We start from the raw sequence: 23114 nt of genomic DNA, 5'->3' as shown, positions 1-23114 counted from the left end.
TTTTTTTTTTTTTTTGCCCACGCCGCGCGGCTTGCAGGATCTTAGTTCCCCTACCAGGGATAGAACCCGTGCCCCTACAGTGGAAGCGCGCGCCAGGGAATTCCCAGTAATGATTCTTTTACTCCCTCCTTGTCTCCGATAAATTTCAAGTCCAGCTATGGAGCCCATCTCAGGTCTCTTACACCCATTTTAATCCACCTAACACCCTTAGTTCTAAGCAACTGCAAAACAGGGACAGGGTGGCCCAGAGGGCTACAGACCTGAGGCAGTCGAGGACTCCTTCAGTCCGCTGCGGCGTCAGCCTGAGGCCCTGGCCGACTCCCTGCGGCGCCCTGCACGCGGAGTGACGGCCCGCGGGGCCCACCCTGAGCGCTACACCCGTTTCACCTCAGCAAATGTTCACAAAAACCTGTGAGGTAGGCAGCGCTACAGAGGGAGAAAACTGAGGCCCGGGGAGCCTGAGTCACTTGCCCAAGTCGACGCAGCTGGCGAGTGACTTGCCTTGGGGAACTGACTCCAAATCGCCTGACTCCAAGCTCTCTCCCGGTTGTCGCCCCCCGACCCCCTTTGCACCTACAGGGGGCGCAAGCGCACGCGCAGTCGTCGCAGCCGCGTCCCCTTTAAGAGGATTCCTTTTGCCTCCTCCGACCCTTTCGCTTCCGTTCCTGTTCCCACAATGCTGTGCGGCTGAGCGCCTCCGAGCCCGCGGGGACGCTGCGGGGGGACCCCGGCTGAGGCTGCGGCGGGGACGTGGGCTGCGGCAGGCCCGCGGCGTCGCGCGGTGCGGATGTCGGGCTGGGCGGACGAGCGCGGCGGCGAGGGCGACGGACGCATCTACGTGGGGAACCTTCCGACCGACGTGCGCGAGAAGGACTTGGAGGACCTCTTCTACAAGTACGGCCGCATCCGCGACATCGAGCTGAAGAACCGGCACGGCCTCGTGCCCTTCGCCTTCGTGCGCTTCGAGGACCCGCGGTGAGGGCCCCGCGCCGCCCGCCAGCCCGCCGGCCGGCCCGACGCCCCGGGCCCCCGCCTTCTCTCCTCTCCCCGCTCCTTTCCAGGGCTTCCCCTCCCCCCTCGCCGCAGACCCCTCACGGCGCCCCCGGGTGGAGGCTGAGGCCTCCTCTCGCCGCGGGGCTCCGGGCAGTCCTTTGCTCTTTGCTCCGTCACTTCCTCTATTATTTTTTTTTTTTACTTAGAAACACAAAAGCCGGGTCTTGGGAGGGCCCAAGCCCACCCAGACCGACCTCAGGGATGGTACAGATGCCCGTTCTCTCCCTCGCGGCAGGACAGGCACCCTTCGGAGAAAGCGGCCCAGGGCTTGGGAAGCTTGGCCCCTGAGCCGGCCCGGAGAGGACTGGGTGAGGAGGGAAGGGTCGCCCTCCCTGCCCACTCCTCCCCCCATCTGGGACTCGCCGTTGTGGGGCGCACAGTGCCGGGGTGTGGATGCCTTTGGAGGGCGTATAGGGGGCTCCTTGATGGAACGGATCTCCATCCACGCGCGCCCCGCCCCACACGGCCAGGGCCTCGTTCTGATAAAAGCGTCAGGGATTTGGGAAAACTTGTAAAACAGTCTGAGGGGGGTCTCTGATTTCACTATTCCTTCTCTAATAAGGGAGGCACCGCTAGATGCTAAGGGCCCCGAGGATGTGGAAGCTCTAGATCCCGAAACCGGCTCGAAGGGGTCTTTGTGACTTTGCAAAGAGTGTCGGCCCTTGCCCCAGAAAAGGCCTGGTAACTTTCAACACTGCGCTTGTTGGTTCGCACTGTGTTGGTTACTACACTCGGGGTAAATCGGAGCCCGCTCGCTGGTTTCCAGCACTGGCAGAGGGAGCGCTTTGCCTAGTCTGCGCCCTGCGGGCTTCACTAGGAGGACTGCCCGTGGGGTGTCCTGCGCATCTTGGGGGGTGATACGAGGCAAGGGGCAGCGTCTGAGGATGAGGAGGCTGGACATACCCTGAGGCTTTGATGGCTGAAGACTCTGACGGAGCTCATTCCTAGTGTCTTGCCATTTGCCTCAAAAAATGGAACTAGGCATTTTCACACACACCTAAACTGGAAAAGGTTGTTCTATTAATTAGTAACAGTTCCCGTGTTTCTTAAGTTGCTATGTGTCATGTGCCATACTATGTATTATTTAGCATTTTCAACAGCCTATAAACTAGGTGCTACTAATCACATTTTCAGATGAGGTAACAGGATTTAGAGTTGATGAAAGGGAAGGGTACTAGGGAAGGTAGGATTTGAATCTACTGCCCTGTCGAATACAAACTTACTGTATGGTATGTCGTCTTTTCCCTCATTCCTTTCATAATGAAAAGCTATCTTTTGCTATCACTAGATGCCAAGTTTCAAGCAAAGCACTGCACACATAGTATCTTACTTAATCCTTACAAAAACGCTGTGAGACAGGCATATTACATTCACATGTAAAATCTTGATCACATACTTACCCAGAGACAACTACTAGTAAGTAGCAGGAAGATGATTTGAACTGAGGACAGTTTTTATTCAGTCTTAAACCCTGGCAGTTCTGCCTCTCTCTCACTGTATTATGAATATAGCTAGGGTTGAGCTGGATGTGGTCCTCCTTGCTCTTAATCCTGGGACTGGAATCTTGATTAGCGTTTATGTGCCTGTGACAACTGAATGCTGCCTTCATTAGTATGTCTTCAGCTGTTTGTCCTCTCACCCTCTGAGGATATTCTCTCTCCTATCAATATTGGAGAACCAGCTTGGTGTTCCTAACTCTCCTAGAGCCCTAGGAAAGACTTTAAAGTATTACTTTATTGGATATTTACCTCTTTTGATGAAACTGTACCCAGAGTGGTTTTGACAGCTTAGTCCTCCAAACCATGCTGAAAAGGTACACTTGAAGGAATTCCATATTCCTCACAAAACACTAATTTGCATTTGTCTTTTGAGCCTTACCTCTTTTTAAATGGGTTTTTCTTTCTATAGACTTGAATGTACTAGGCCTTGAGGAAGAATATTAAAGGACTAGTGTGTGGTGTGCGTTTTGAGAAACAGCTCACCAAGGTTAGAGAAACACTTTTATTGGCAAAATCAGTCATCTGTCAACAGTTTATTTTTTTCTGAATTAGTTCTCTTATCTGTTTATCTATTCATTATCATTTCATACCTAGAGAACCCTGTGTGTGACAGCTGTAAAGTTTAATTCCAATATCATGAAAGGTCTTCAAACCAAAGCAGTAGTGCATCAAGTTCTGGGTTTTTGTTCTTTTGTTTTCTCACTTGAGGTTTTCTTTTTATTCTTGTTACTCATGTTCCTCACTGGGAAGTCAGTCGGCGCTCCTGAGTAGCACTAACTCCAAACTTTTCTTTGCAGAGATGCTGAGGATGCAATTTATGGAAGGAACGGTTATGATTATGGCCAGTGCCGGCTTCGTGTGGAGTTCCCCAGGACTTACGGAGGTCGGGGTGGGTGGCCCCGTGGTGGGAGGAATGGGCCTCCTACAAGAAGATCTGATTTCCGAGTTCTTGTTTCAGGTATGTTCCTTTCAAACTAAATAAGATGATGCATGTAAAATACTTAGCACAGAGTCTGGCCTCCAAGAAATGTTAGCTGTTATTCTTCAGTGCGTGGGATGTGTGGGGTTTTCTTTTCAACAGCCCATGCACAGTGACAGTCTGAAGCCCTGCCAGTGAGGCAGGTACCTTGCCAATGAAATTGCACTGATAGTGCAGCCTTGATAGAACATAAACTTTCTTCTCATACTGGAGTTTTCTAGTGTTGAAAGGGAAGATGATGGCAAAACCCCTTGAGCTGGAATTCTAAAGACATTTTCTTTTGGAATGTACCCTGGTGTCGGACTTGCTAGAAAGACATTGCAGAAGCCAGATTTGAACAAATTACCTAGCCTTGGATCCTAAAATAGGCCATATTTTGTGGTGGTTTTGGAATTATGTAAAAAAGAAACCAAAACTACAACTTGGGAGTCTTAGTGATTGTATTGCAAAGTATAGAACGAAACGTCTAGTGTTGACAAGTGATGAAATGCTAAGCTCAGAGGTTTATGCATCTTTTTGAAACATTAACACACTGGTAAAAACCTGGGGCCTTTTGCACATTGCAGGGGTGTTTTAGGGCCCTGGTGGAGTGAAGTGTATTGAAGAGCCTGGCACTGTCTTAGATGTGAATGTCACACAGTCACATCAGACTCCCATGGTGCTTGAGAGTGATACTGTCAGTATCTGCCTATCTGTGTCCCTTTGTAATTTTTTAACCCCAGAACTCTATTCCCTCCTTCAGGATGTCATACATATCTTTTTTTCTCTCCATGCTGCTCTGAAATCCTGCTTAGAAAACTATTAGGAAATGGCTGCAGTCCTGAGCTGTGAGCGGTAAACACAGCCTTTGAGAGCAGGAGCACATTTCCCTTTCATGACATCAGGTAGGGTTGTATGACTCCCGACTAGTTTTAGCGTCTGAGTCTTACCTTTTCCCCTACTGTATTGAAGAGTGTTGGTGATCTTTTAAGAGGTACTTTGTCTAGTTTGTCAGTCATTCACACCTACAAGAAAACAAACTTTAGATTTTTGTTGTGTTACTTCAGCTACACTTTGGTTATTTTATTGGATGGTTTCAAAATTCCCATGTCCTGGGAACCCAGTCAGGCAAGAAATAATTGGTACCGATAAATTTCATAACGGAAAAAATTAGAACTCAAAGTCTTGGGAGTTTGTTATTAATTATGAAGGACAAAGAAAGAGAGGCTCTGAATTCTTAGAGGTACTAAACCTATAACGGGATGAACTTCTTGGTCAGTTGGAAAGGCTTGGTCTCTGGAAGATTATCCTAGGACCAGCTTATTATGGTGGTTTACCACACATACTTTAGTGTTCTTCTCTGGTTTTGTGTCCCTTATTAAAATTTGTGATTTGGGGACCCTCAGGATTTAAAAGTAGTGATTGATGGAGAAGGGACCCTAGGTCTTGATGGCTCTTAACATAGATGAAGGATATGGCCTCTTTTCTTATGTTCTCTGTGCCTAGGACTTCCTCCATCAGGCAGCTGGCAGGACCTGAAAGATCATATGCGAGAAGCTGGGGATGTCTGTTACGCAGATGTGCAGAAAGATGGAATGGGGATGGTTGAATATCTCAGAAAAGAAGACATGGAATATGCCCTGCGTAAACTGGATGACACCAAATTCCGCTCTCATGAGGTGGGTCCCCACCTTCTGTTGAGGAGCTTGTACCTAGACCACTCCACCTGAAGCTGACCTAGCAGAAGTAGCAACAGGCCATGCGTTTGCCATTTGAGGACCTCACAATACCATTAAAGATCTATCTTACGTGGACAAAGCCAAGGAATTCATCATGCCTAAGCCCTGCAGGGTCATAACAGAGAGAAGTCTGCAGTCATAGTATTTTTAACCTGGAAAGAATACTGGTGCAGTCTGTCATAATGTGGTGAGCTATTCCATGATAACACCCTTTCACAACTGGCTTAATCTGCAGTGTCCCTCCATGAACCTAATTATTATGGCTCTCCCTCCTTTGGGTCTAGTCTGGGCTCTGCAAGCCAACCTCATCATCTCAGCCCTTCTAGGTACTGCTACTGGGGCTGAGTTGTCACTTCACTGTGCCTTTCCCAAAATGATGCAGGAGCCTCTTTGAAACCTGAGCCCTTGGCATTTTCTTGTTGTTCATCACCTCACCCTGGGGACTTAGTTCTTGATGTACTTCCTTTCAAGTAGGTGGCTGCTGCTTTGGATCTCAGTCTGATTCAAATGGTGACTATTCCTTTGATACCATTGAGACCAGATACCAGACCACCAATTGGACATTTTTTTCTGGTTATCCTGTCCTGACTTGCTATGGGGTTTAGGGATGTCTGGGGACATGAATTTCTGGGCCCATTTCTTTTTCTAAGGATTCATATAATTCCCTAACTTTATGGCTTGGAGACTGCCTGGGTTAACAGTGCTTTTGCTCAGACTGTCCTCTAAGACTTGAATTTGCAGCAGAAACAAAACAGCACCTGGTCGTCAGTTATACTACAAAGCAGGGTCTCAGTAAGGGTAATCAAATTACTGACTTCACTGAGGGAAAAAGCATCTGGCTTCTTTCATCTTAGGGTCTTTAGATCTGAGAATGCTGGCTGAGGGCAAAGGGCCTGGAGGTAGGCCTGCCTGGACATGACTTCTCTGCTGCTTATTAAAATCTTAGCCGACCTACTCCGAACCCTGGTTCCTCTATATGCAAAATAGTCACAATAATAGCATTATCTTAAAAGACTTGCAGGGGGTTTCCCTCGTGGCGCAGTGGTTGAGAGTCTGCCTGCCGATGCAGGGGACGCGGGTTCGTGCCCCGGTCTGGGAAGATCCCACGTGCCGCGGAGCGGCTGGGCCCGTGAGCCATGGCTGCTGAGCCTGTGCGTCCGGAGCCTGTGCTCCGCAACGGGAGAGGCCACAACAGTGAGAGGCCCGCGTACTGCAAAAAAAAAAAAAAAAGACTTGCCAGGAAGCTAAATTATGAAGATAACTAAGCATCTAGCCCAGGTCAGATTCTGGGGGTTAGTGGCAGGAATTCAGATATGTTAACAGTAGTAGCTAGTAGCTGAGTTATTTACCACATAATCGAGTTGCCATTTATTTGTGTCACCTTGGACAAGAATACCTACCTCCTGCACTATTGCGAGGGTTTAATGAGATAGCATTGTGCCAAGCAAACAGTAAATGCTCAATACTTAACTGTTATTGTTAGGCAGCCATGTTAGGTGTTGGTGTGCTTTATTCTTCTGGGTCTTATTTTTTCCTTTACCTTTTGTTTGAATTTCAGGGTGAAACTTCCTACATACGCGTTTATCCAGAGAGAAGCACCAGCTATGGCTACTCACGGTCTCGGTCTGGGTCAAGGGGCCGTGACTCTCCATACCAAAGCAGGGGTTCCCCACACTACTTCTCTCCTTTCAGACCCTACTGAGACAGGTGATGGGAATTTTTTCTTTATTTTTTAGGTGAACTGAGCTGCTTTGTGCTCAGAATCTACATTCCAGATTGATGATTTAGTGTCTTAGGACATTTTTTTAATTTTTTTTTTTTTAAGGAAATAAAACTACATAATTTCTACCAGGGCCATATTAGCAGTGAAACATTTTTAACTGCGGAAATTATGGTTTTGGTTCAGAAACAAGTTGTATATTTTTCACCCCTGATGATGGGAAAAAAAACAGTGCTGTATCTTTGTGGGTTGCTCTTCTACGGAGATCAGCTGTTACTGTGACTTAAGTCGGCCCATTCTGTTTAGAAATATATTTTAAACGTTTAGTAATTGACATGTGTGATTGTCCTTAATTACGTTCATAGATTTCACCAAACAGGCACACTGATAATAGTAAAAAAAAAAAAAAAAAAATCATTGACTTGTAGTGGCAGCTTGTGCCCAGTTGGTAAGGAGCAGGAGTGGATTACTTTATTTGGGGATAAAGATGTTGCTCTGATGGTGGTCTGAGAACTTCAATCCCAAGGGCAGGTTCAGGGTTCTCTTATAATTCAAGGCCAACTGTGTAAGTTAAGCTGCTTTAAAGAAAAGAGGGTGCATTGCAGATAGGGGAAGGGAATGGGAAGGCTAAAAACAGACTTTTAAAAGTGGGCACCAGCATAAAGATCATTGGGAAATTCTTAGCCAAAACCAACTTTGGCAGTTGGTTAGGGAAAAAAAAAACCAAAAAAGTTTTGGTTCTATCACTTTCACTCCTAAATTTGTCTCATTTGTCCCTGGTATCTGAGCTTTAAAAAACAAAACAAACCCCCAAACAAAAAACCCCACTGTCTTGGGATTCTGTTCAGTTCAGTAATCATGGGGCAGGGGGCCTACTTTGTCACAGGCCCAGGACTATTTTTTTTTTTTTTAGACCACTTTATTGAAATACAGTTGACCTGTAAAAAGCTGTACATTTAATGTATACAACTCAGTGAGTTTGGGGTTAAGTACACACACATGAAATCACAACCATGAAGGCCATAAACATATCCACCACCTCCCAAAGCTGCCTCCTAACCTTAGCAGAAAGTCAGCCCTCTGCTTGGAACAAAGTGGGTACCCAAGAACAAATTTAAGTGTGCTCAGTAAAGATAAAAGGCTGCTCAAGTCAATGGAAGCAGCAACTGAAAAGGACAACTCAGGTTGTCACATAGTGATCAGATGCAATGTCTAACAGTTACATAAATAGAAAAATTCACTTAAATGCAGTTTGGTAGACAGTCTTTTGGGGAGGGGATAAAATCTTCCATACAGAACAGCCTGTGAGTACACTTGATCCATTTCCTTGGAAACTGGCCATACCTTCTACTTCCGTTGGCATCAGGGACTATTTGCCTTATTTTGGCTAGATCTTTCCCAGTTCTGTCTTCAGAAGAGTTAGTTACTAAGAGATACTTAACCATCACTTTTTTCAGGTGACTGAAGGAAGTGGGAACATTAGTGTTCGTAACAAAATACTCATTGCACTTCCACGTTTTTAGAGGGCACCCCTTCCCAGAATAGCTACTCAGCAGTGTGAGAAGGGCTCTTTTTCATCCAGCTTTGGCCAAGAGATATTACCTGTTTGAAAACAATAACAAAAAGGAATGTTATAGTTGAGCCTGCTTTCCAACTGGCTCTACACTGAGCTAACTGGTTTGTCATGAAAAATAAGCAGTGGAAATAAGTGTAGCTATTACACTTTCTCTAACTATGAGTATCTGAAAGAACCAGTTATAAGTGAAGCCTAATCAATGCACACTTTTCAGTAAGAAGCAGAGACAGGTTAATTAGACATTTATATGCATATGGGAGAGGAAGGAGAGACTATGACTGTGAACTCAGTTTTTCCCAAGAAGCAAAGTCTGACACAAGGTTCTATTTGAGAAACAGCATATGTGATCAATGGATGTGTCTGCTGAAACAGCAACAACTATCAGACACTGAGATTGAGAGATTATAAAATCTTATTTCTCTCCACAGTTAACTGAGGTGGTTCAGTTAATCAGAGGCATGAGCTCAAAAAAAATTTTTTTTTTTTTGTAGTACGCGGGTCTCTCACTGTTGCGGCCTCTCCTGTTGCGGAGCACAGTCTCTGGACGCGCAGGCTCAGCGGCCATGGCTCACAGGCCCAGCCGCTCCGCGGCATGTGGGATCTTCCCGGACCGGGGCACGAACCCGTGTCCCCTGCATCGGCAGGCGGACTCTCAACCACTGCGCCACCAGGGAAGCCCGAGCTCAAAATTTTTTTAGCTTTCCTTCCCATCCTTGCTTCAACCAGAGCTTTTCTTTAATTGGTTGGTCTTGATCAAAGAGGTATTCCCTGAGCCAGAGAACTGATGTTTGTCTCTGGAGGCTGCTCACGATGGTTCTCCACTGAGGGGCATCTCCTGAACTTGAAGCCGGCACTTGGAAAGCCATCTACCTGGAGTGCTTAGGCTAGTCCCATTCCCCAATGTCCAGAGGGGTGCAGCAGCTCTGAGGGCTCACCTATCTGCAGTTCAGCTACCCAAGGTTCTGGGTTTTATTATTGGCCCAGAGTTTTAAAATAGTTACAGTGAGGTTTAAAGATGCAAATCTCCACACTAGGGGTTGCAGATTGGTCACAGGATGCACCTGGCTTGCAGCAGGTATGTTTTATTTTCATGGTATTTTTTTAAATCTTGAATTAACACTTAAAATTTGGGAAATAGCACACAAAATGCCAGATGTCCAGGTTCTCTGGGAAAATGGGATCCTATTCCTGCCTGGCACTGAATGAGAAGCAGCGCATGCCAGCTGCCCCTTTAGGCATAGCTTGAGCTCCAGATTTGCCACTCTACACATCTCTCCCTGCCTCGGTCCTGTTTTTGTTTTGCTCATTCCTGTTAACACCTGGCCCCTAGAGGTGAATGTGACCCCTGGAATCTACTGCCACCTTAGTGTCACCACCTGTATATACTTTGTTTTTTGTTGTTATTAATACATGTATTATTTTTTTTTCAAGAGGATATTAAATTGTTTATTTATTACACATGATAATGGATGATACACAAGCTTCATTCCCATCTATATCTGGTACCATAATCCAATTAAATATATTGCATAGGATGTGCCAACAATCATATATTAATAATCAAAAAACTCCATGACTTGGCTTGGGTGACCCTTTTCACGGTGAACTCCAGGTCACAACACAGTAACTGTCAGTTCAACTACACCAAGGTTTCGGAAGACAGTAGCTTCTCCACCAAAGCAGGTTGTAAATAAATTTTGAATGGAACCTGGCATCACCCTGAAGGAATACTAACTTCACACTGTTGGGGTAGTTTACCAAAATGGCTTCAGGGTAGACTGACTTTATACAGCACATTTTAAAAAAAGACACGTTTATTCAGCGTCATGATCAGACTATTACATTTAGCAATCAACAGCATGGGTGCAAAAAAAAAAAAAAATCTACATTAAAACCCTTTGTTGGAATGGTTTACACTTTCCACAGAACAGAAACTAAAATAACCTGTTATACAATTAGTCACAAATACAGTCCTTGAGGTTTTTTTGCCCATACACATGAGTATTGTCTAAAACATGTCTTCTTTGTAGCAGCTAGGCCCTGCCACCACTGTGCTTGGCTGAGTTCACAAATCTGTTGTAACCTGTAGCTTCCCTGTCACTTCTCTGGCTCTCCTCTCCTGCTAAGCTTTGTTTCCTGGCAGTAATCAAAACCTTCTGCCACTGCCATAGCTACTGCTGCTGCTGGAACCACCATAGCCACCTTGGTTTCGGGGTTTGGCAAAGTATTGGCCTCCGCCACCACAGGGGCCAGAACTTCTGCCTCCAAAGTTTCCTCCTTTCATGGGTCCAAAATTTGAAGACTGATTGTTGTAACTGCCAAAATCATTGTAGCTTCCACCACCTCCAAAATTGCTTCCATCATTACCAAATCCATCATAGCCATCCCCACTGCCACCATATCCACCAACACCGTGGCTGCCACCAAAGCCACCTTGACCACTGAAGTTTCCTCCATGACCAAAGTTGTCATTCCCACCAAAACCACCTCCATGACCACCACCAAAGCTTCCAGAACCACTTCGACCTCTTTGGCTGGATGAGGCACTAGCCATCTCTTGCTGAGATAGGGCTTTCCTTACTTCACAGTTGTGGCCATTCACAGTGTGGTATTTCTGAATGACGGTCTTGTCTACGGAGTCACGGTCATCAAAGGTTACGAAAGCAAAGCTGCTCTTTTGCCACTGCCTCAATCAGTCATGATTTCAATCACTTCAATTTTCCCATACTGTTCAAAATAATCTCTTAGATGATGTTCTTCAGTGTCTTCTTTAATGCCACCAACAAAAATCTTTTTCACAGTTAAGTGGGCACCAGGTCTTTGAGAATCTTCTCTTGAGACGGCCCTCTTTGGTTCCACAACTCTTCCATCCACCTTGTGTGGCCTTGCATTCATGGCCACATCTACCTCCTCCACAGTGGCATATGTGACAAACCTGAAGCCTCTGGAGCGTTTGGTGTTTGGATCCCTCATTACCACACAATCTGTGAGCGTTCCCCACTGCTCAAAATGGCTCCTCAGACTCTCATCGGTTGTTTCAAAGCTCAAACCTCCGATGAAGAGCTTCCGCAGCTGTTCGGGCTCTTTGGGTGACTCTGACTTAGATGTGACGGCAGTGGAGAGTTGGGGGGGGAGACGTCAACGATGCTTACTCGGCGGCATCCACAAGCAGAAAGGAGTAATCTCCATGTGTTTTTCTTATTTCCAGTTTTATTGAGATAATTGACATACATTGTATAAGTTTAAGGTGTGTAACACAATGATTTGATACGTGTATATATTGCAAAATGATTACCATGATAAGATTAGTTAACATCCTAGAGTCACCATGCTGTACATTATATCCCCAGGACTTATTTAACTTATAACTGGAAGTTTTTACCTTTTGACTTCCTTCACCCTTTTGCCACTTTATACTTGTCAAAGTGCTTTCACATAGCAAATCTGGGCCTCACAGTTCCTACTGCATTCTTAGTTTACTGTGGGACAGTCTGTTAAGCCATGTTGGGCAACACATACCTGGGGGAGCCACAAAATACTCCTCCACAACGCGATGGGAGTTTTGTAGTAGTTCTTCAGCACAGTTGCCTTCTACCACATTGTCGGATCTCAAGTACAGACATCTACAAAACCAGAAGTTTAAGGTTACCTTCTCAGAACATGGCTTCTAGGGAGGGCATGGGTGGAGAGGGTCAAGTACGGGAGAACAAGGGAGCAGCATATTCTTGAGTTATAGTCACTGCTCAAAGATGGAGGAGTTGTAGTCAACAGTAGACCAAATAACAGCCTACCATTTATAGATTCTCCCAAGAACCCTGTGAGATAAGTGGTAATTATTCCTCAGGATTGATATGTTTAATATTTTTTATGATTACTATGGGTAAGTTGCTTTTGGCGGAGATAGGTAAGAAGGCAATTACAGTATAATATATTAAATCTAACAGAGGTAAGCAATGCTTGCCAAGGGACTAGATAGGGGGACCTAACCCAGCCTGGGTGAGGGACAGGTCCTCAGAACAGGTGATGTCACTCCTTAACCATGGTCAAGGAACAGCTGGGTTGGGACTTCCCGCTGGTCCAGTGGTTAAGGCTCCGTGCTGCCAATGCAGGGGGCCCAGGTTCAATTCCTGGTCAGGGAACTAGCTCCCACATGCTGCAACTAAGAGCCTCCATGCCGGGCTTCCCTGGTGGCACAGTGGTTAAAAATACGCCTGCCAATGCAGGGGACACGGGTTCGAGCCCTGGTCTGGGAAGATCCCACGTGCTGCATAGCAACTAAGCTGTGTACCATAATACTGAGCCTGTGCTCCGCAACAAGACAAGCCACTGCAATGAGAAGCTCACGCACCACAACGAAGAGTAGCTCCTCAGTGCAACTAGAGGAAGCCCACGCGCAGCAACAAAGACCAACGCAGAAAAAATAAATAAGTTAATTAAAAAAAAAAAAAGAGCCCCCATGCCACAACTAAAGATCCTGCACACAGCAATGAAGATCCCATGTAAGACCCGGCATAGCCAAATAAATAAATATTTTAAAAATATGTATACACTTTAGGGCTTCCCTGCTGGCACAGTGGTTGGGAATCTGCCTGCCAATGCAGGGGACACAGGTTCGAGCCCCAGTCTGGGAAGATCCCACATGCCGCGGAGCAACTAGGCCCGTGAGCCACAGCTACTGAGCCTGCGCGTCTGGAGCCCGTGCTCTGCAACAAGAGAGGCCGCGATAGTGAGAGGCCCGTGCACCGCGATGAAGAGTGGCCCCCACTTGCCGCAACTAGAGAAAGCCCTCGCACAGAAACGAAGACCCAACACAGCCATAAATAAATAAATAAATAAATAAATAATTTAAAAAAATATATGTATACACTTAAAAAAAAAGAAACAGCTGGATTGGGGGGGTGATGGGAAATGAGAAAGGTGCAGAAACTTGCTCAAGATTGGTTATAAATAACTTAAGCTGCTAAGTGACAGGACTGGGATCCGAGCCCGGTTCTGGTACCCCTAAGATGAGTGCTTTTTTCATTGCAACCACCTTTGTGGATGTAAAAGTACCTGTCCTTGCAAGATGTACCACGAACATAGCTCAAGAATCTCACACTGTTTTTGAGGCTTAGTGGTTTCATTAAACTATCCAGATGGCAAACTAGTGAAACCAAACAGGAGTTGAACACATCTGTGGGGCTTCACTACTGTTTTTTTTGTGTTTTTTGGTTTTTTTTTCGGTATGCGGGCCTCTCACTGTTGTGGCCTCTCCCATTGCGGAGCACAGGCTCCGGACGCGCAGCTCAGGGGCCATGGCTCACGGGCCCAGCCGCTCCGCGGCATGTGGGATCTTCCCGGACTGGGGCACGAACCCGTGTCCCCTGCATCGGCAGGCGGACACTGCGCCACCAGGGAAGCCCTTCACTACTGTTTTAAGGTTTAAAAGTGCATGACAAGAGGTTTGAGTTGGCTTCCAGATACCTGGGCTGAAAAATAAGCAGTCTGCTCAATCACTAAGAGGGTAGCAGCCAAGCTCTTTCTGCTCTGAGCCAGACATAGACTGCAGGCTAAACCTAATGGGACAATGGCGCAAGGGTGTGACATGAACATCTGGGTAAAGGCTGCATAGAAGGCCAAGTTGTAATGATAAGATTCTTTTAGGAAAGGATTGGTTCTTCTATTTCTTTGGGGCACCCAGCCCTGGGCGAGACACAATAAACACTTATTCATGGTACAAAGAGTGGAAAGCTGGACTCTATTCCAGGACTGGCACCGTCTTAATGCGTCACCTTGAACAAGTATGATCTTTCTAAGACCTTAAGCTTCTTGCCAAAAAAAGTGAAGGTTGCACTAGAATTTTTTTTTTTTTTTACCATACAAGGATTATGCACTCATACTCATTCAAGGAAACTTGGAGAACAAAAATAAAAGTAATCTGCAAAGGTGACCATTGGACTTTCTGGGGTTTATATTTCTGTTGGGCAATACAACAAAATGGCTAAGAGACTGGGCTCCTGAATCACTAGAGAATTCAAACCCCAGAGCTGCACGTGGCCTGTATGCAAGTTACTTATCCTTTCCATGTATCAGTTTCCTTGTTTGTAAAATGCTTCAGAGAATTGCTGGGACAATTAAGTGAAATGATGTTTAAAAAGAAGGTCTGGTAATGCTGGGCTTGCATTCTTAGGGCAACAGGAGGTGGGCGCTGAATAGCACCTGCTCTTTTTTCAAAAAGAGTTTGTACACCCCGGGTACACCTCAGTCCCCACTACTCATTCAGAGAATACCTATGCACTTAACCTGCTATAATCACTCACAACCCTCCCAGTCCATAGGGACTGGAGGCTGCTAATTGTTCCTGGGCGCTTGGAGATTTTGACAAAAAAGACTATACTACTGCCAAGAGGTGGTTAAAAGCTACTGCTTCCCAACAGTAGGTAGCAATTGATTGGTTCACTCATTTGGTAATTGGGTTTCCTATTAAGTGACATTTCCAGAAAGACAAAACTCACCTCTTTAAATATCACACATTTCCATCTAATTACTATTTAAGGTGGAGTTGTTTGTAGAATAAATCCACACCTCCCTATTTTCTTAAACATAGGCTACTGAACACAGGGTCTCTGAGGGTGGCACACCAAGCAGACCCCTCACTTGGCAAGTCACTTAACTTTTCTTGACCTTGGAATCATGCATAAAACACCAAACAAGACTAGATGAGCTCTTTAAGTGCCTATCAATTATGACTGACTGAATGTCTACCTCACCTCATCTTTCTCAGTCAGGGTTCTATTATAAGAGCATTTAGTCCAGATACATAGGACAACTTCTATGCATCTGGGCTACTTGTTAGTTATGTACCATCCTTGGGAGACTTGAAAAAAGAGTCCATTGATCTTTCTGTGTCCTCAATCAGATGAAAGACCCCGGTTGAGAAAACTTTTGACTGTGAATTAGAAATCCCTGCCCTCTAAAGCTCACAGACAAGGCACTTAAACCAGTAATGAGGGAAATGCATTTAATTTCATGGAAAGCACTATGGCAAGCATGGCAGAAGAAGTGCCTCTGTTGGCCCTTGGGCTGACCAATGGAACAGTTCTGCTGTTGTATTAGTTTCTTTCTGCCTCTTCCCTGCTATCAGGCTGCCAGGAGTTGTTTCTCTGGGCACCACTCTACTTCCATCTACAAGCCTTTTAATTTATTTCTAGTTTCACGCGGACTGAAATGAGAGCTAATCAATTTGGCAAATAAGGCTCTGAGGGACATCCTAAGCATTGAAGTTATTTGGCTGCAGTCAGAGATGTCACCTGAGTCAGTCTCTGGATCTGAGATGAAAAAGGATAAAGTTTCTAGGGGCTGACTTTATTATTGATTGATTGATTGATTTTTTTGGCTGCGCCACGAGGCTGGTGGGATCTTAGTTCCCCGACCAGGGATTGAACCCGGGCCCCAGCAGTGAAAGCACCAAGTCCTAACCACTGGACTGCCGGGGAATTCCTGGGGCTGACTTTAGAGGGCATATCTAGAGCAGTATTTGAGAGAAGCTCTGAGTTCCAAGTCCTGGATTCTCCTCGTAATACCTGTGAAACTTTGGCACAGGTTACATAACCTTTCTGAGCCTTGGTTTCTTCATCTATGAAAGAGATACTAATATTTGCCTTTCGGGATTATATGTGATTACTGAGATATAACGCATATAAAATCTTAGTGCCTGGTACATAAGCATGCTAATGCTTTTTAGCTCAAAACAAATGATAGGTTATTAATGGGCCAAGAGATTTCTGTTAGCCAGTCAGGACCTTTACAGCTAGTGTGGCTATCACCTAAAACCATTTAACACTTGTCTTCACTTAACTGGGTTCCATTTCAAGTGTCAGTGAAGGCAGTACATTCAAAACATGAAAATCCTACAAATGTCACATCTAAAATGGAATCATTACCCCAAACTGGTTTCCTAATTTATGGCAAGATTGCAAATCACTGAATACTAAGTCACTATTCCAATTACCAGAACCAAATCCCTCTTCATCTTTTCCACAAACTCTTCCCTGAGTAATAGTTGCATTTCTTTATAGTTACCCTCTAGATGCCTTGGGAAATTCTGACTGCTCTTTGCACTCTATTCCCACCTTTCCCATAGATAATAAAGAACATTCAACAAACATTTACTGAGTGTCTGCTCAGTGCTAGATGAAGATGAGCAATAACAGACATGCTTCCTGTGAGGTGGACGAGCAGTAGAAGAGGGGCAGAGAATCAAATATCAATTAAATACATGTATGAATACATGTAAAATTACAGCTCTTTTGAATACCATGATAGCCACAGGTCCTGAAAGAGAATCTGACTCAATACAGAAGAATGAAAACTTCCTTGAGGAAGTGGCAGTTGAAATCTGAAGAAAGGAAATTAAGTAGGCAAAAAAAAAGCAATGTGGGGACTTGCCTGGCAGTCCAGTGGTTAAGATCCCACGCTTCCACTGCAGGGAATACGAGTTTGATCCCTAGTCAGGAAACTAAGATCCTGCATGCCACACAGTGAGGCCAAAAAAAAAAAAAAAAGGAATGCATGGGCTGAGATGGGGGTAAAGGCAAGAGCCCAGAATTCTAACAAGGGGAAAGAATGGAGAGCTCTGGGAAAGCAACGTCTTGAAGAAGTGGGCAGAAGCTTGGTTAAATGATGCCCCACAGGCTATGGTGAAGCTTTCCTTTTTATCCTAAAGAGCACTAGGAAGCCACCTGAAGGGCTTGGGTAGGAGAATGACATCAGATTTCTGTTTTGAAACACTGTAACTTTGGGCAAATTGGTTAACCTCCCTAGACCTAAGCATCAAGATTACAAAATAGAGGATTTGAAGGAATCAAAGACTGGAGTGAGGGCTTCCCTGGTGGCGCAGTGGTTGAGAGTCCGCCTGCCGATGCAGGGGACACGGGTTCGTGCCCCAGTCTGAGAAGATCCCACATGCTGCGGTGCGGCTGGGCCCGTGAGCCATGGCTGCTGAGCCTGTGTGTCAGGAGCCTGTGCTCCGCAACGGGAGAGGCCACAACGGTGAGAGGCCCGCATATCGCAAAAAAAAAAAAAGACTGGAGTGAGACCATGAGGCTAGCAAGCACTTTACATGAAGGTTATGGTTACAGATAAGTGTGGCTCTCCCTACCGGCATTGACTAATGGCAGCTTTCTTTCTCCCACCTGTACCAGGAGTTTATTTTTTAAAATTCCATCAGAAAAAGGCTAGGACAGAGTTGTAGACTACCCATATCTTTATAGGCTACATACCCATCCTTTCTAAGAAGCTGCAGTCCCAAACAGCAAACAAGTCTGCTTTTCAAAAAAAGATCATTTTCTTTTAAAATGTATTAAGATTTGGCAAAAATTGGTAGAGGTGGGTAGAGGCTGCACCCTTTTAGTACTCATAAGCTGCTTTGTCAAAGACCCACCCCTCCCTGTTTCATTACACTACTTCACTACTTGGGTTATTACTCTGCCCCCTTAGGCATTTGTGTTTTGGGCCCTAGGTATAAAATGAAAAGTTAAAACTTCCCTCTAGGCTTCCCTGGTGGCGCAGTGGTTAAGAATCCGCCTGCCAATGCAGGGGACACAGGTATGAGCCCTGGCCCAGGAAGGTCCCACATGCCACGGAGCAACTAAGCCCATGTGCCACAACTACTGAGCCCGCGTGCCACAACTACTGAAGCCCACGCGCCTACAGCCCGTGCTCCGCAACAAGAGAAGCCACGACAATAAGCCACGCAGCGCAACGAAGAGTAGCCCCCGCTTGCCACAACTAGAGAAAGCCGGCACGCAGCAACGAAGACCCAACACAGCCAAAAAACAAACAAACAAAAAAACTTCCCTCTGCATTCCCATCTTCTTTAACACTAACCATCGTTAATAGTTTCTTGCATGCCCTTTCAGGGAACAAAACAAAACTTAATGCATACACCAGAGTATATAAAATAGATTACACATAAAGTATCAATAATACCATACACGATGTCATGAACTTTGCCTTTTTTATTAAGTATATCTTGGAGACCTTTCCATATCAGCATATAGTTATTTCATTATTTTTAACTGCCAAATATTCCAGTGTACTATGATGATATATTTAGCCATGAAGGACACTTAGAATGTTTCTGGGGTTTGTTTCTTTTCTGTTGTTTTGTATTATAAACAGATTTGCATACCCTGGGCGCTTGTGAACACATCTTGATGCACTTTCACAGATATTTCCATAGCGAACCACTAGGTCAGAAAATATGTACATTAAAAATTTTTGAGACAGGAATTCAGCAGCTAGGAAATCAGACATGAGCTCACATTCTATTAACAAGAAACATTACAAATCAACAAAAATAAGATTATCAAGAAAAATATTAGAAGAAAACCCTGGGACTTCCCTGGTGGCCCAGTGGTTAAGACTCCGCGCTTCCACTGAAGGGATCGCGGGTTCGATCCCTGGTCCGGGAACTACAATCCCGCATGCCGCACGGCCAAAAAAAGAAAACCAGACAGGATAAGGAGTTAATGCAAAGATCCTAGAGGAGCAACGAATCTGGCGTGTTGGAGAAACGGTAAAGAAGCCAATGTGGTTGGAATGATAAAAGCAGTACTTCGGTGCGGTAGGGAGGGACTCTAGGAAGTTGGGCCTCGAAAGTGAAGCTTAGCAGTTCGGATTTTGTTCCTAGTTACACTGGGAGCCATCGAGGATTCTACAAGGGAGGGACAGGATCCATAATGAACAAGGGAAAGAGTGAAAGCACCCGCGGGGTGACCGTGGGCAAGTTCTCGCATCTCGCTTCTGTGAAATGAGACACTAATCTTCATCTTAACTGGGAGCGAAAGCGCCGCAGGCAAGGCTTCGAGGCCGTAGTCGCGAGCTTACCTGTCCTCCAGAACTGACTCCATGGGCTCCACCCCGTCCGTGTCCACGGCGCGAAGCCGGTCGGCGAAGGCGATGGCTTTCTCCAGCCGTGCCACGGCCTCTTGGCTGCCGAAGTCCACAAGCGCTAGCCGCTCCAGGTGCTCGATCAGCTCGGCCGTGACCCGGCGGCTTCCCTGGGGGAGGATGAGGCGGAGGGCTTGGGTCACAGGTGGAGCCTGCTCCGCCTCCCGCCCCGCTTCGGCACCCGCCTAGACGCCCCGGCCTCTACCTGAGGATCGGCCTTGGAGGGGAAGCCCCGGCGCCCGCCCGCCGACGCTCGAAGGCCCAGCCACAGTGCCCGCGTCCACATTTCTCTCCTTCTCGGCCTCCGTAGTGCGTCCTCTCGTAAAGCCTAGCGACGCGCTTAAAAGTGATGACATCCGAGAGCGCCGCCACCGCCGACGCCATGAACAGTGTAGGGGAGGCTTGCACCGACATGAAGCGTGAGTACGACCAGTGCTTCAATCGCTGGTTTGCCGAGAAATTCCTCAAGGGGGACTGCTCCGGGGACCCGTGCACCGACCTCTTCAAGCGCTACCAGCAGTGTGTTCAGGTGAGCTGAGGCCCGGGTCCTCTCGCCTCTACCCCAGGCACCGGCTTCTCTCTACGGTGTTCCTGGCCTCACGCATCGTATCTTGAGGGCGTTGGGACTGGCAGGGTGAAGAAAAGCCTCGATGAGACCAGTGACAGTAGTTCTCTCCCCTACCGTCACCAAGGCTGCCTGGTATCTCTCCGAATGACAAAGTTAAATATTTTTGCAGCACTTTACTTTTTACGGAGCCCAGTAACATTCTTTGGTTCATTTGGTGCTCAACCTGAACTTGCAAAGTGGGTATAGTTATTCGTATTTTATGCATGGAACACTCACGCCCAGAAATAGGAAGTGATTAGTCGAAGTTCACTAGAATCAAGTTTCCTTGGATTTTGTGGTGGTGCACTTTTCCAATATTGCTGAGGGACAAGGAGGGGTGTTAGCCTCTCTGGCCTGTTAGACATTATGGAGGATCTCCTTTTGTTATATTCCCTTCATTGGCCTATTTTATTCTCTCTTGACTAGCCAGAACATCTTCATTCCAGCCCAGTGAATGTGAAACTGATCTGAATCGTAATAACAGCCCTGGGCAAGGCACTCCCAATTAGTTAACTTAAAAAACATCCTCAGTAATTCCAGGTGGAGCTGCTGTCTTTACCCAATATAGATAGGGAAGTTAGGCTTGATCAAAGTTACATAGCCAGTAAGTCCTGGGACTGATTTGAACTTGTGTCTGTCACAAGAGTGGTGATACTGTTTAAATTCCACTTCTGAATTTTGATGTTAACTCTTTCCAATCTCTCTGGTTTTACAGTTAATTTCTTTGTAATCTTATGTTAAAAAGCATGGGGTTTGAATCATGTTTGGTAGTCCTTATGGTCCAGTCGGATTTACTTTTGTACCATCATATTTATAAAGTTTGGTCCTCAGGCTCCATGTGGACCTTTATCATGTGTTTTCTTCCATCAGAAAGCAATAAAGGAGAAGGAGATTCCTATTGAAGGACTGGAGTTCATGGGCCACGGCAAAGAAAAGCCTGAAAGCTCTTCTTGACCTTGACAGTCACCTTGAAAATGGACTCCTCAAATCAGGAAATTGAGGACTCTGGATCCTGTCAGTTAAAGCTGTGAAGATAGCATCGATTTGATGAATTTAGGAGAGAGGAGTTTCCTGTCCTCCTTGATATTTTTCTCTCATTTGTAAAAGATGATGAAAAAAATTACTCTTTGCTTTGAAATTTCAGGCTTTGGCATCAGCAGGAACTCAATGTGCTAAATAATGGGATTATGGTTGCAATACTTGGTCTGGGATCGGTTTTAAATGTATCTTGTATGTAAATGCTGATAAGCTTGTCAGGATGATCAAGGTTGCCTGAGTTATGCTTCGAAGGGCATTACTTGTACACTGTACTGGGGTTACTGTTCATGGAAGCAACTGGTTAGGATCTCTCTTTTCTCTCACGGAGATAATGCTTTGGAAAGGGTTCCCAGCACAACAGTTTCGATCAATGCTTGGGAGCAGTTTTATTTTTATATAGTAACTTAACTGTTAAGATTGCTGATGGACTGGGTTAGCCAAGAGGAAGACAGCTTTTAACAGTTCCCTACCTTAAGAAGAGGTGTCAGATCTCATATTAAGAGGTGAAAGCTTCAAGAACACTGTGAACACCATTTCAGAGTTCATGGTGTATTTCAGCAATTAAGATCCTTGGAGTGGCTATGCAGGAGGATCCTAAATTGCAAAGATTTGCTGTTGCCAGCTTTCAACTTAAGTAAATGAATTGTCAACCTGTGTATCATAAAAGTGCCAAAATGCTGCCTCTGGTTAAATGGGGGGAGAAAAGAGTTCACTTTATTTGCCTCCTTTACCCACCCTGCCCTGTAATGCCTGTAATCATGAAGATGGAACAAATTGTAACATTTAGTTTCTATCATTATTTGCCCCTGAAACTCAGTGCACTTTATGGAACTACCACCCTGTAACCCCACACATCCCATATATACACTGGGGGGAGTTTTTTATCATTTTAAAATGAAGATTTATCTAAGCTAGGTAGTATCGTATAGCAAATGGAAACCACTGATTTCTAAAATTTCCACAGTAAGCTACACAGATATCTTAAAATGTTTATATAATGGCACCCCAAAAAAGGTCAGGATCAGGTGAGCACTTACACACTTTAGAATGTCATGTAGTCTCCACAATTGCATATCTTGAGTAATGTGGTTCAATTTTTTTTATGTGCCCATACAGTATGAAACTTGATTTACAGAAGTCCTAGATCCTATTATCTCTTCTCCACTTTACCAATTAATAACTTCATATTTAATGTGACCAGTCCTTCATGTCATTGCAATACATTCTGCATTTATATTTTGACAGGTTAAGGTCCATTATACAAAAGATATCTGGAACCCAGTTGAGGGAGTCCAGGCAGCAAGCTGCAGTTAAGTATAACTGTCCTGAAATAAGCCTGCCCACAAGCCAGTAAAACCTTATAGGCTCTTGAATCTTACCACGAAACTGTCTGGTTGAGCCTTGAGAATAAAACAAATGTTATTATAATTGCTACTGAGGGAATAATTTTTTTCTGATTGTTCCTCATGCTATTTTGACTTTATCCTGCCCATAAAATGGCTCCCACTATCTCAACTACTTAAAAGGTTTTAAATTTTGAAGAGGAAATCTTAATTGCTCTTTAATGGTGATCTCTCCTAATTCCTATGGCTACAGGAAGGTTTTAATTCCAGAAACAAATAAAGCCAGTTCTATATGCAGAAATGTGTCACACTGCCTTTATTTCTCCAAAAGTTTCTGACCCTTCCAGCCTTAAGGGAGCTGAGAGATGACCCAAGATGAGAACTTGACATCTTTGGAGAAAATTATCTGACTATAGGGAGAATTCTTCAGCAAATGCTGGTGTCTTTGCCACCTGAAGTCTGCCAGGACCCAGTTTTGACCCTTAATTAGCTTGACTTGTGGTATCTGCTTTACCCACCCCAGGCACAAGAAACCAATGCCAGGTCTGTTACAAACATTGTTATTTGGAGGCCTGAATTGGACCTGAAACTCCGTAAACAGCAGCCGCAGACCTTCACTGCAGAAATAGAAATAACATCAATGTTAATT

At 45.3% G+C, this 23114-nt stretch overlaps 3 protein-coding genes and 1 pseudogene across 3 annotated transcripts; 2 read left to right on the top strand and 2 right to left on the bottom strand.

Moving 5' to 3' along the window:
• The first annotated feature begins 448 nt into the window (after positions 1-448).
• Positions 449-9980, top strand: SRSF9 (serine and arginine rich splicing factor 9). The gene is made up of 5 exons (XM_022550664.3): positions 449-975; positions 3350-3510; positions 5017-5189; positions 6808-6956; positions 9037-9980. The coding sequence occupies exons 1-4, from the start codon at positions 788-790 to the stop codon at positions 6949-6951; spliced, it is 666 nt and encodes a 221-aa protein (XP_022406372.1). The 5' UTR covers positions 449-787; the 3' UTR covers positions 6952-6956; positions 9037-9980.
• On the bottom strand, positions 6808-19937 carry GATC (glutamyl-tRNA amidotransferase subunit C). The gene is given in 5 exon segments (XM_022550668.3): positions 6808-8541; positions 8543-8571; positions 12065-12168; positions 19415-19587; positions 19683-19937. Coding segments are annotated over 5 exon segments (414 nt in total). The 5' UTR covers positions 19764-19937; the 3' UTR covers positions 6808-8514.
• Positions 10342-11683, bottom strand: LOC111162635 (heterogeneous nuclear ribonucleoprotein A1-like; annotated as a pseudogene).
• On the top strand, positions 19150-22766 carry TRIAP1 (TP53 regulated inhibitor of apoptosis 1). Its single transcript, XM_022550671.3, has 2 exons — positions 19150-20006; positions 20955-22766. Exons 1-2 carry the CDS (start codon positions 19827-19829, stop codon positions 21036-21038), a joined length of 264 nt encoding a protein of 87 aa, XP_022406379.1. The 5' UTR covers positions 19150-19826; the 3' UTR covers positions 21039-22766.
• Positions 22767-23114: the final 348 nt, after the last annotated feature.

The sequence above is a fragment of the Delphinapterus leucas genome, chromosome 14, assembly GCF_059928025.1.
Source record: "Delphinapterus leucas isolate spDelLeu-1000000601 "Yukka" chromosome 14, BTC_Dleu_Yukka2, whole genome shotgun sequence".
NCBI lineage: Eukaryota > Metazoa > Chordata > Mammalia > Artiodactyla > Monodontidae > Delphinapterus > Delphinapterus leucas.
This window is presented reverse-complemented; position numbering and strand designations above follow the sequence as displayed.

Coding starts and splice junctions, on each gene's coding strand:
- SRSF9 (XM_022550664.3), top strand. CDS start 788: ATGTCGGGCTGGGCGGACGAGCGCGGCGGCGAGGGCGACGGACGCATC. Junction 976..3,349: donor GTGCGCTTCGAGGACCCGCG/GTGAGGGCCCCG, acceptor TTTTCTTTGCAG/AGATGCTGAGGATGCAATTT. Junction 3,511..5,016: donor TTTCCGAGTTCTTGTTTCAG/GTATGTTCCTTT, acceptor CTCTGTGCCTAG/GACTTCCTCCATCAGGCAGC.
- TRIAP1 (XM_022550671.3), top strand. CDS start 19,827: ATGACATCCGAGAGCGCCGCCACCGCCGACGCCATGAACAGTGTAGGG. Junction 20,007..20,954: donor GCTACCAGCAGTGTGTTCAG/GTGAGCTGAGGC, acceptor TTCTTCCATCAG/AAAGCAATAAAGGAGAAGGA.